We start from the raw sequence: 12,913 nt of genomic DNA, 5'->3' as shown, positions 1-12,913 counted from the left end.
AGAAACAGTGTATGAAACCAAGTAATTCTCAATCCTTGTTGTGAATTTATATTTCTTGATATTTAACCAAGGAATTACAAATGTTTAACCTGTTATTATGCCACCAAGCTGGCCCCCATGGAGAGAGAGTGTAGCCACCACTGCTGTCTTCCAACTTTTAACTCTAAAGACTTCATCTGTGTCCCCATTAAAGCACAAGGCTGCACCTCTAGTTTAGATCTGTTCCTTGGTTGCCCAGAAATTGAGGGCTTCTGTTCAGACAGATCCTCTGTGCAGTGATGAGACTGGCAACTCTTTGGAAATGTGGAGAGAAAACATGAAATATTTTAATGTCAGACTTCTTATCTGAGCAAAAACCATTTATGCTCTCCTTTTTGTCAGTTTGACAGCTGGATAAAAAATGGACTTACAAGTGAGCAGAAGGTTGAGATTTCTTTCTCCTCTATGCAATCAGCATCTTTTGAGTTTTTAAATGTCCTGGAAGATTCTAGACAGATTTTAGTTTTGAACACAACCTCCTAAAAAGTGAGGTATAAAACTATCTTCAACTTCTAATTTGGAAACTTGTCGATACTACCAATGCACGTGTTTAACTGAGATGCATAAAAGCCTTTCTCCTGAAAAATCTTATATTTAACTAAAATTGTCACTTTTAAAAGAAAGTTTATGGCTAAAATGTATATTGTCATTACCAGCAGGAATATGATTGTGTCTGGGAGCCCATTTCATTAGAAAGCCAAAAGTCTTCTATCGAATGGGTTTATAATGTGTTTCTTCTATTCTGGTGATTAAACAGTAAGCTCTTAGGAAGTGATTTGTTTTTATTTTTACAGTGATCACCTGTCAAATAGTTTTGCTTTGATATTATACCCCCCAAACTGGAGTTAAATAATCCTGGACAGACAGCGGTCTAAGAACTGCAGTTCTTGAGTCCAACCTCCTGGAAAAGTGAAGTATAAAACTCTGGCTCCAACTGCTTGTTACGGTACTTGTTGACAATGTCGGTGATTTTCTGTTTCCGGCGCACATGTGGTGGACTGTAGGAGTCACTCTCTAGTCTCTTTCTTCTACAAATATTAATTACAGTCTGCCTCACCAGGAACCCTTAAAAACAGAGATGTTAAATGTTAACAATCAGTTAGTTAGGTGAATTATCAGTATTCAAGTAAACCATTCTCTGCATTCTCAAAATATTTCATTCCATTTGTAAAACTTTCAGTCTTCAAAGAGACAGGCATAGCACTACCAAGATAAAGATGTCAGAAGAAACATATAATGGCAAGGAAAAATAAAACATCTGGTCTGACAACCCATTTCCTGCCCTAAATTACAGACAATAATCTTCATTTTCCAATACTCAAAGTCTAAATTATAGCTCCACTCACATTAACTATATTAAACCATTTTAAACAACAAAACATGCTCCCTGTGTAACAAGAGTCCTAATATTTTCTACACATGCAATCTATAGAAACATCACCATTTCCTTATTTTTCCTTCCTTTGGTTTATAAAAACATGAACGAACAAGACAGAAACCTTAACCTTCTGCCACACCACATAGAAGACCTTACCGAGTGCTCGCCTGCTGACTATCATCCCGTCCACAAGAGGGATGACCATGTTAAACTTTCCAGTGGCTCCTTGGATTTTTATCCGGAATAATCCAGTGTTTAAAGGGTGGATGAAGATGACAGGAACTTCTTTTTCAAGAGTGGTTGATCTTAAGAAAAGACAAGACTCTTTTTACCCCAGACACTTAAGAGCAGAAGAGGAGAACTCCCCCTGCAGGTAGTGGTTTGAGAAAAGCCAAGGGTCAGTCTGCTCAGAATCCTCTTCTTAAGGGGCCGTGTTGCTGTCCCCCCTCCCCGCCCCTCTCGCTTCTCTCCGCCCCATGACGCTTGGCCCTAAAAGCCCATCACTGGGCTAGCTTTTTGAGCTGACAGAAGGGGCTGAGAAAATGTGATTAGAAACCACTGGGGACGTGGGGTGGAAGGAAAAGCCAGAGACATCTATTGTGGGGAGGCATGAACCTAGGGACCAGCTATGGGCCTTTCACTTAGTTCTTCCCTCTTGGAGGATACACAAGTAGGAATACAGCTTAGGTCCATTATGGGAATCCCTAGGTGATTAGTCTGGGCCAGCTGCAAGTATCCTCCTCAATGAGGGTGATAAATGGCCATGTCTGGGCAGGGTCAAAAGAACTCAAACCCTCTGAATAGTAACAGATGCTAAGGTTAGCAACCACACCTTCAGAGAAGAGTGAGCTACACATCACATGTCAGGAATACATCCAACTCATCCAAAGGAACTCATGTTATTCTGTGATACCACACGTCTGCTTTCTTTTTGCAATGCAATGAATTTCCTTTGTACGGGTAAAGTGGTTTGGCCAAAGCAACACTGAGTAAATCTTCCAAGATGTTTTTTAAAGCAAATCAGTCCTATAGTTTTTGCTGTACCCAAGACAAATTCCAAACCTTTGCTAATCTACCAGTAAAATATCTTATAATCTAATTGCACTACAACTTTTGACCTGAAAAGGATTTTTTTTTCAAGTACACTGTAGTTAAAGTTTTCTTCTAAACTGTTTTAAGAAAAATCTACCTCATGACAACTATTCTAGTCTCTTTAGCAAGTCAGTATCATGAAGAAAAAAGAAAAAATGACTGCTCTGGATTAAAAGAGATTTAGAGAACTCAATAACACATATATAGTCCTGAAGTAGGTCCTGATTTGAACAAACCAGCTGTAAAGGATATTTTAGGGGAAAGCAGAGAAATTTGAGTAAACTGGCTATTAGATGATATTTAGGAATTATTACTAACTTTATTGTTGTTATGTTATCTTTAGCTATTTAAAAAGTATTCTTACTTTTTAGAGATGCATACTGAGGTATTTAGAAGTGGACTGTCAGGATATCTGTAATTTACTTTAAAATACTTCCACATATAAAATAGGAAGTTTTAAAAAATGATTTGCCTTCTAGAAATTAAAAAAAATGGCATATGGTAAAATAAACCGTCTTTACTGACTTCATTTCATCAATAATCTAACAATGTGATAATAAATTTGTTTTAAGTGTAATTAGGATCAGATAATGTAAACAGAAGGAACCCGCTCAAAGTTAAAATATCGTGTTTGAAGGTATCTCTGATGTGTTGAGATGTGGTCGGCATTTTGGGTCAGCAGCCTGGGTTCAGATCACTTTCTCCTTCATTTACTGGATGTGTGCAACTGAGGAATAACCTCTGTGAGCCTATTTTATCCCATCTGTAAAACAGGGCTGATAATTGTACCCCTTCGTATTATTTAAAAATATTTGTTTATTGGGTCTCAACCCACCTGGAGCAAAGGAGAATGAAGAACACCAAATACACAAGGTAATTACGAGCCCAAGAGACAGAAAGGACCACATACACCAGAGACTACATCAGCCTGGGACCAGAAGAACTAGATGGTGCCTGGCTACAACCAATGACTGCCCTGACAGGGAACAAAACAGAGAACCCCTGAGGAAGCAGATGAACAGTGGGATGTAAACCCCAAATTCTCGTAAAAAGACCAGTTAATGGTCTGAATGAGACTAGAGGGACTCCCGAGATCATGGCCCCCAGACCTTCTGTTAGCCCAAGATAGGACCATTCATTCCCTAAACCAACTATTCAGACAGGGATTGGACTGGACTACAGGATAGAAAATGATACTGGTGAAGAATGAGCTTCTTGGATCACATAGACACAAGTGACTATGTTGGCATCTCCTGTCTGGAGGGGAGATGAGAGGGCAGAGGGGGTCAGAAGTTGGCCAAATGGACATGAAAATAGAGAGTGGAGAGAAGGAGTGTGCTGTCTTGTTAGGGAGAGAACAATTAGGAGTACATAGCAAGGTGTATGTAAGTTTTTGTATGAGAGATTGACTTGATTTGTAAACTTTTACTTAAAGCACAGTAAAAATTTTTTCAAAAATTTAAACAAAACACAAACAAGCAAAAAAACCTTGAAAACTGCAAAGCCTTTACAAATATATTGTTATTATCTTTTTATCCTCTTTATGTATGGGCAAATAGAAATTTCAACACTATAAGATAGTACAACACTTTATATAGCAATATTTTTCATTAAATAGCTCATACGATTAGGCTATTTTAACTGCTATCTATTCTAAACGTTTTTACCAATTTAATTCCACTGTTTGGATCTAATATTGCTACCCTGTTATCAAGATCTCCATTAATGCTTAATTATCTCCACTTCTCCATTTTTCTTTTTGCTGCAGATATAAAAGAGCATTACACCACTTAGAACATTCTCTCATTTTATCACCTTGTGCATTTATCTATAAACTCTGATTCTCTCCCCCTCACCTAGTTATGTTTATTTCTTATTGCCCACATCCCTTTTGTTTCATTACAGTTCTTTTTTTAAAAATAAGCTTTATTGAGATTATTTCCATACCATAAATTCACCCTTTTAAAGTGTACAATTCAGTGATTTTTAGTATATTTACAGGTGTACATCTAATGTTCTAATTTTAGAACACTTCCATCACCCTAATAAGAAACCTCTGCCAATCTGCAGTCAGTCACTCCCCATTTTGACCCCTAGCCTCAGGCAATCACTAGGTACTTCCTGTTTCTATAGATTTACTCTTTTCAGGTATTTTATATAAATGGACTCACAGTCACACAGTGTGTGGTCTTTCATGCCCAACTTTTTTCACATAATGTTTGAGGTCTACCCATGTTGCAGCATGCATCATTACTTTGTTCCTTGTTATTGCTGGATAGTATCCCATTTTATGGGTATATCACACTTGTTTATCCATTCATCAGCTGATCAACACCGCTGTTTACACATTTTGCCTATTAGGAGTAATGCTGTTAGGAACATTTTGAAGTCTTCGATGTATGTTTTCATTTCTCTTGGGTAAATAACCAGGAGTGGAACTGCTGAATCATATAGTAAATCTGTGTTTAACTTTTTAAGAAACCGCCAAACTGTTTTGCCTATTGTACCATTTTACATTCCACCAGCAATGTATGAGGTTTCCAGTTGCTTTATACCCTCACCAACACTTCATTCATTGCCTGTCTTTTTTATTTTAGCCACTGAGCGATTGTAAAGTGGTATTTCATTATGGTTTTGATTTGTATTTCCCTAATGACGGATGCTATCAAGCATCTTTTCGTGTCCTTATTGGCTATTTATTTACCTTCTCTGGAGAAATGGCTATCTGAATCTTTTGACCATTTTTAAGCTGGGTCATTTGTCCTTTTCATGAAGGCTCTTTGTATATTCTAAGTGTAACTTCATTGTCAGATATATGACCTGCAAATATTTTCTTCCAGTCCATGGCTTGCTTTTTCAATTTCCTTTTTTTAAAAAAATTTTTAATTCTTTATTTCCTTATTTAACTGAAATCAATATATTATATAAACATGTGTATCTATGTGTATAAACACAGTAACATGCTGATAAACTTCAAACAGATATAAATAGGGTACCTCAGAGAAGTGCTACTATTTGCAGTAGTTTCCACACCAGTACTGATCTCTGTCATCAGGTCTGAGAGGGGAAAGTTTTCTGGAAAAAGTAACCGCATTACAATTAATGTCATCCTCATTTTCCCCAAACAAACAAGAAATAAAATTTCCTAATCTCTTAACACAAATGGGCAACAAACATGTGAGTTGTGCTATCCTAAAATATATAATCCTAACCATTCCCCCTCCACACACAAAAATTCTTCATCAAGAAATACTTTGGCTAAGTCCATCTACAGCAGAGGATTTTTAGAAAACATGATTGGTGCACGTTGAGGGCTTGATTGGAAAGCAACTATCACACCTTCCCCCAAACTGAGCTGGATGAGACGCTAGACTCAGTTATGCATTTTTAATGTTCTTACATTGCTTACATAAAAATTATGAGAAACTTATCCATACCAGAACTCTTAAAGACAAATTAACCTTTACTCTGAAACTAGATGGTTCAGTGCACTGGACTGATCAAAAGATGTGCCATAGAGGGCGGGTGAATGAAGTTCTCCTCTTCCCCTTTCCAGAGGCCCTGGGGTGCCTGGGAACTAGCTACATGCAGTGGGACCAACTGGCAATAAACCATTAACCAACACCATATACGAATAGCTAGAGGTTTTATATCCACTAGCCTCTCAACTATGAAATAAGTACCATGACTGTCCCCATTTAACAGATGTGTATTCTAAGGCTAGGAGCCTTGGTGGTGCAATGTTTAAGGACTTGGCTGCTAAACGAAAGGTCCAACCCACCAGTGGCTCTGTAGGAAAAAACGCCTGGTAATCTGCTCCTGTGAAGATGACAGCCTAGGAGACCCTACAGGGCCGTGATGAGTCAGAACAGACTTGCTGGCACAGAACAACAGTCTAAAGCTTATGAGTGGTGAAGCTGGAATATAAATCCAGGTTTGCTGAACTCCAGTCTTAGCCCTTGGCCATCACACCATGCCTACATTGCCTCTCTCCTTAGACATCTGGCAAGCCATGATCATTCTATTGCATAGTTTTGTCTATGGACAAAGTCCTTATACAGTACCTATATCATCATACCGCTCTACCCAGACTACGGAAACTCTGGTCTCAGGTCCTAGGGGAGGCACAGGCCGACCCTGAGGCAGCTTCTTCATTCTGGAACTGGGACTGAGCTATATAAGGTAGAGAAAAGCAGAAAAGGAGAGGAAAAAAAAAAAAAAAAGAGAGCTGACTTAATAAAACTACCCAGTCATGCATTTATCAACATACCCATAGACAGGTGAGAGAGAAATAAAATGAAAATATCAGGTCATGGAAATCACTTCAGACAAACAGTGTAAAACACATCTTGGTTCCCCTGTTTCCTTTATTGACCAAAAAAAACCCCAAACCAAATTTGCTACTGTCAAGTTGATTCCAACTCACAGTGACCCTATAGGACAGAGTATAACTGCCACATAGAGTTTCCAAGGAGCGCCTGGTGGATTCGAACTGCTGACCTTTTGGTTAGCAGCCATAGCACTTAACCACTACACCATCAGCATTTCCGTTTCCTTTATTAATCTAATCTAAACCAAGGAAATAAATGCCTAAAATTGTCAAAGGAAAAAAAAAAGTGAGGAATACTGAACAATTATAAGACAATGGCTATTTGCATGCAATGTCAATGAGGGCTTATATGAATCCGAGTCTATTTCTACGGCCAGAAAGCAGTACGCTTTTCCTATCACAGCAACATCACTACTTTGCCTGGAGATCCCAATTTTTAAAATGTCCCTAGATATTCCTAGTGCCCAGACCAAATGCTTCTAATGGCAATCTGTACCTAATTCCTCTTTCTTCTCAGCTGAAAGAAGAAGAGTTGCTTGGGCCTTCCCTATCATTGCAGTTTGCTTCTGGCTTCCCTGCCCACCCAGACAGCTTTAACATTTTTTCATAAGGTCAAGACGACTATGTGGCGCCCTTTACCAAAATGGCACAACTAAAAGAGGATGCAGCTAAGTTGAATATATACTAAAGCCGTAACCGAAGCTCATGTCTATGGAGGGGAGAATCTCATATGAAAGCTGAATTTTTAAAATAAAACTGCTTTATTAGCACAGAAACAAACGTCTTTTTTCCCAGACAACTGGAGACCACACAAGGCCTCCAGATTCTCTGTGTTTATAATAGTGTTCACAGAAAATGACTCTGACCAAGAAACTCCCCCCAAACTAGTGGCAGACATCCTGGCACACTCACAAGAGACTGGTTTCTTAGTAGCGTGGCTCCTAAGCAGTTATCGAGATATTCACAATATCCCAAAAGACCTGTTTCTGAATTCATGAATTTTCTTATCCAAGTAACAATTGCAAATACAAGAGCAACTAAGATTCACTGAGAGTTTGCTCTATGCCAGGCACTGTGCCAAACATTTTACCTACAGTTCTTTATTTAATCTTACCATTATCTGGTAACACAGGTATCATTTTCCCCACTTAAGAACTTGCCCAAGGCCACACTAATAACTGTCTGAGTTAGGGCTCAAACCCAGGTACGACTGCAAAGCCTGTTGGCTCTTAACCACTCAGCTATGTACCTAGTCTCCCTTAGCATGGAGGTCTCCTTGGGGTCTTTTCTGGAGCTATTTTGCAAAACTAGTCATTTGCTAGAACATCTCTGCTACCTTCAGATCTTTCCTTCCTGGTTTCCCTCTCAGCATTCAAGCTGAGTTGAGATTTCTTACATTACCATTATTTTCCTAAATGTATCTATGAACTGAGAGGACCAAAGGACCATGCTGCCAAAACCTGATGATCCTCAAATACTCCCACCCAAGCACTTTCCAACAAAATCCAGCTAATTTAAGCAGAGCAGAGGATATAGTCTGTCAGACACATTTCTTTTTACCTGGTTGTCAATGCAACCTCTTAAAATCCAATGGGAAAGTCTCCTTTCCCCTTCAGCCATTCCCTAGCTCCCATTAGACTATAAAAACAATACGTTTCCATTGTGGTAACTTTGGAACATTTGAAAAATATAAAGAAGGAAATAAATCAACCAGAATCCAAAGATGATTTACTACTTAATATACTTCCTTCCAATTTTCCTGTTTTTCACACAGTTGAGATCATGCTGGTCATTTAGTTTTATATATTTTTTGTCCTATATTATCTAAAAAGAATCTTATCACATCATTAGGGCTTTTAAAAAAATCAACTTTATCGAGGTATAATTTACATTAAAAAATTCACCCATTTTAAGTGTATAGTTCAACGAGTTTTGATGAGTGTATGGTTGTATAACATCTACCACAATCACTACCCTAAAAAGTTCCCTCATGCCCCTCTGCCTCCTCCTAACTTCAGTCCCTGGCACCACAAATTTGCTGCCTGTCACTTTAGTTTTGCCTTTCCTAGAACATTATGTAAGTGCTATCACATAGTATAAAGTCTCTAGTGTCTGGTTTCTTGTACTTAGCATAATGCTTTTAAAATTTATCCATGCTGTTGCCTGATTCATAAGGGTGTTCTTTTTCATTGCTGAGTAGTACTCCATTGTATGGACATACAAATTGATGGGCATTTGGATTGTTTCAGGATTTGACAACTATGAATAAGGTAGCTATAATAATTATATACAGGCCTTGATGTGGACTTAGGTTTTCATTTCTCTTGAATAAATTCCTGGAAGTGCAATCTAGTAAATTTATGTTTTACCTTGTAGGAAACTGCCAAACTTTTCCAAAGTGGCTACACCATTTTGCATTTCCATCGGCAGCACATGAACGTCCCTGTGGCTCCACATCTCCACCAGCACCTGTATCTATTTTTCTATTATAGTCATACTAATGGGTTTACATTTCCCTGTAGGGTCACTATGAGTCAGAGCCGACAAGACAGCAATGGGTTTTTTTTTTTTTTAATGACTAATGGGAGCTCTGTCGGCACATAACGATGTTGAGCATCTTTTTAAGTGCTTATTTGTCCTCTGTGTATCTTCTCTGGTGAGGCATCCATTCAAAACTTTTGCCCATTAATTAATTCAGGTTGTTTGTCTTATTACTGAGTTTGTAAGAGTTCTTTAGATATCCTGGATACTAGTCTTTTATCAGGTATATGATTTACAAATATTTTCTCCCAGTCTATGCTTTATCTTTTCATTTTCTTAATAGTATCTTCCAAAGAGTAAAGATTGCCATTTTAATAAAGTCCAGTTAATTCATTTATTTTTTAAAATGGCTGTTATGTCTTATCTAAGAAATCTTTGCCCAACCCAAGGTCAAAACCGTTTTTCCCTTATGTTTTCTTCTAGAAGTTTTAACAACTATGATTAAGTTAATGATCCATTTCATATACATTTTCATGTATTATATGAGGTAAAAGTTGAGGTTCATTTTTTTTTCATATGGATATGCAATTGTTGAAATAACCCTGGCACCTTTGTTAAAAATCTATCAGCCATATATATATATATATGTGGGTTTATTTCTGAACCCTACTGCGTTCCATTAATCTATGTCAATCTTTATGCCAATTCCACACTGTCTTGATTATCATAACTTTAAGAGAAATTTTACGATCAGAAAGTTTAAGTCCAACAACTTTTTCTTTTTCAAAATTGTCCTTGCTATTCTAAGATCTTTGCATTTCCATATAGTCCAAATAAGCTGCTTGCCAATATCTATAAAAAAGCCTGTGAGTGTGGACATTTGTGAACAAGATTTTGTGTGGAAATATAATTTCATTTCTCTGAGGTAATTACCTAGAAGTGGAATGGCTGGGTAATATGATAGGAGGATTTGTACCTTTTTAAGAAATTGCCAAATAGTTTTCATAACAACCGTGTCTGAGAATTCCAGTTGCTCCTGTCCCTCACCAACAGCTGGTATTGCCAGTCTTTTTAATTCTAGCTATTTCAACAAGTATGTAGAAATGTCTCACTCTGGTTTTAATTTGGATTTCCCTGACGACTGATGAAGTTGAGCATTTTTTCATGTACTTACTGGCCATCGGCATACCTTCTTTTCTTAAATGTGCCTGTTCAAATCTGTTGCCCAATTTTTAAATTTTTTTGCTTGCCTCCCTATTATTGAGTTCTAGGAGTTATAGATTTTAGATATAAGTCTTTGTCAGATACATGCAATGTAAGTTTTTCCTCCCATTCTGTGGCTTGACTTTTCATTTCCTTAATTATGGCTTTCAAAGAGCAAAAGTTTTAATTTTGATAAAGGTCAAATTATCAATTTTTTCTTTTGTAGTTCATGGTTTTTGCATTCCATCTAAGAAATCTTTGCCTACCCCAATGTCACTAAGATATTTCTCTTACGTTTTCTATTAGAAGTTTCATTGTTTTAGCTTTAATATTTCGGTCTATAATCCATTTTGAGTTAATTTTTGTGTATGATATGAGGTAAGAGATGTGGTTATTTTTCCCACATGAAAATCCAGTTGTTCCAGCACCATCTGTTCTCCCTGTCCCCATTAAAAAAAATAATAATAACATTCCTTTCTCCACTGAAGGGCCTTGGCACATTTGCCAAAAATCATGTACGCGTGGGGTCCATCACTGGGTTCTCTATTCAGTTCTGTTTATCTCTGTGTCTATCCTTTCACCAACACTACACTGTCTTAATTTCTAAAGTTTTATAATAAATCTTGAAATCATTTAAGTCCTTCATCTTTGTTTTCTATTCCAAAATTTGGTTATTCTAATGTGTTTACTTTTCCATATAAATATTAGAATCAGCCTGTAATTTCTTTAAAAAATGCACAGAGAATTTGACTGGGATAGCATTAACTCTACAGATTAATTCAAGAACTGACATCTTGAAATATGAATTCCTTCAATCCACAAAGATGGAATAGCTGAATACTAGAGATTTAACTAAAATCCTCCATTACCACCTAACACTGACTTGTTTACCCCCAAACTGTGAAACCTCTTTTAATATAAACCAAATCAAACCAAACTCAGTGCCACTATTCAGTCGATTCCAACTTATGGCAACCCTGCTATACAGAACAGAGTAGAACTGCCCCACAGAGTTTCCAAGGAGTGGCTGGTGGATTTGAAATGCCAACTTTTTGGTTAGCAGCCGTAGCTCACCATAGCTCTTAACCACTGCGCCACCATGGGTCCTTTTTAATATAACAACTCCTGATTTTCAAAAGCAGTCTAAGTCAGAAAGTGTTATACAACTTGATTTTTTTTCTAATCAATTTTAAAGGTGAAAATCTCTCCCATATTCTCTTTTAAGCATATAAAAAAAAAAATATGGAAAATAATTTTCACTATGGAAGGAAATCCTGGTGGTGTAGTAGTTAAGTGCTACGACTGCTAAACAAGAGGTCGGCAGTTCCAAACCGCCAGGCGCCCCTTCGAAACTCTATGGGGCAGTTCTACTCTGTCCTATAGGGTCACTATGAGTCGGAATCGACTCGACGGCAGTGGGTTTGGTGTTTTGGTTTGTTAAGGAAGGAACCAAATTAAATTCCTGTACAGTGAAAGAATATCTTTAGTCATGTTTACACTTCTTTTGTCTTTTTTTATTATCTGTTCTAAATCAATCTTCTTACACTTACACTGTACTATGCTCTTGCTATCACTTTCTTGGTCATTTCCCAGTAAAGATTAACAGGTAACATGAGGGGAAAAACACAGATAACAAAGAAACATCATCTGCTGACAAAGTAAGAAGAAAGCATAAAAACAAAAGGTTCTCTTCCTGTTGTAGCTGCTGTCTGCCTCACTCGGTGTATCCATCCATTTACTGGGCTACTCTCTAAAACATTACCGTGTGTATAAGGCCAGACTTGTTTACGCTGAGCACTACGGGATTAAAGGTGCGGAATGTATAACCAATGCACTACACCTGCAGTGTATACTTCAAGGGTCTAATAAAAACCTTGGCTTGGGAAGGAATGGGTGCAGGAACCAAGCTTGCTACTAGGAATGGCATCATCAAGGAAAGCAATAAAGGCTGTCTCACTATGAAACTATTTATTACAGACTGAAAAAAAGAAACTATTGAGAATTTTATTTAAAAAAAGTAAGTTACTAATGAATCAGTACTCTATTGTAGTTACTCTCTAGGTTAAAGTTAAAAGCTTTAAAAGCTAAAAGGCATGATTCTTTAACCACCCATTTCACTACAAATTTCTGGAGATATATCAACAAAGGAACTTACCCTCTGTGAGGCATTAAGATTGTCTGTATGATTGGGGAAAAGCTCAAGTGTCAAGGATGGCTGCTTTAGAATTCCTGGCATAAGGTCCATATTTGAATCACTATCTTGGTCCGAGATGTTACTTTCTAATGAATCGGCTATGAGGTAAAGGAAAAAAAAAAAATCAATTATAGTATCTACTACTACCTTGGAGTAAAGATGTTTAAACCAACTATGTGAACTAGTGTAATCCAAG

General features: G+C 37.4%; 1 protein-coding gene across 5 annotated transcripts in view; it reads right to left on the bottom strand.

The window, feature by feature from the left end:
- Positions 1–12,913, bottom strand: part of RALGAPB (Ral GTPase activating protein non-catalytic subunit beta) — a 94,683-nt gene continuing 81,770 nt past the window's right edge. For 4 of the 5 annotated variants that reach the window (XM_064276077.1, XM_010591675.3, XM_003411712.4 and 1 more), the window contains 5 exons: positions 12,679–12,815; positions 6,574–6,682; positions 5,506–5,584; positions 1,574–1,722; positions 1–1,104 (listed from right to left, as the gene is read on the bottom strand). In XM_064276077.1, the coding sequence (XP_064132147.1) occupies positions 911–1,104; positions 1,574–1,722; positions 5,506–5,584; positions 6,574–6,682; positions 12,679–12,815 (668 nt within the window). In that variant the 3' untranslated portion in view covers positions 1–910. Of the gene's footprint in view, positions 1,105–1,573; positions 1,723–5,505; positions 5,585–6,573; positions 6,683–12,678; positions 12,816–12,913 lie in introns of those variants that run through there. The other variant, XR_010319280.1, reaches the window with a different exon arrangement.

This window comes from Loxodonta africana, chromosome 24 (genome assembly GCF_030014295.1).
Source record: "Loxodonta africana isolate mLoxAfr1 chromosome 24, mLoxAfr1.hap2, whole genome shotgun sequence".
Taxonomy (NCBI): domain Eukaryota; kingdom Metazoa; phylum Chordata; class Mammalia; order Proboscidea; family Elephantidae; genus Loxodonta; species Loxodonta africana.
Note: the sequence above shows the minus strand (reverse complement) of the source record. Positions and strands in the feature narration are given on the sequence as shown.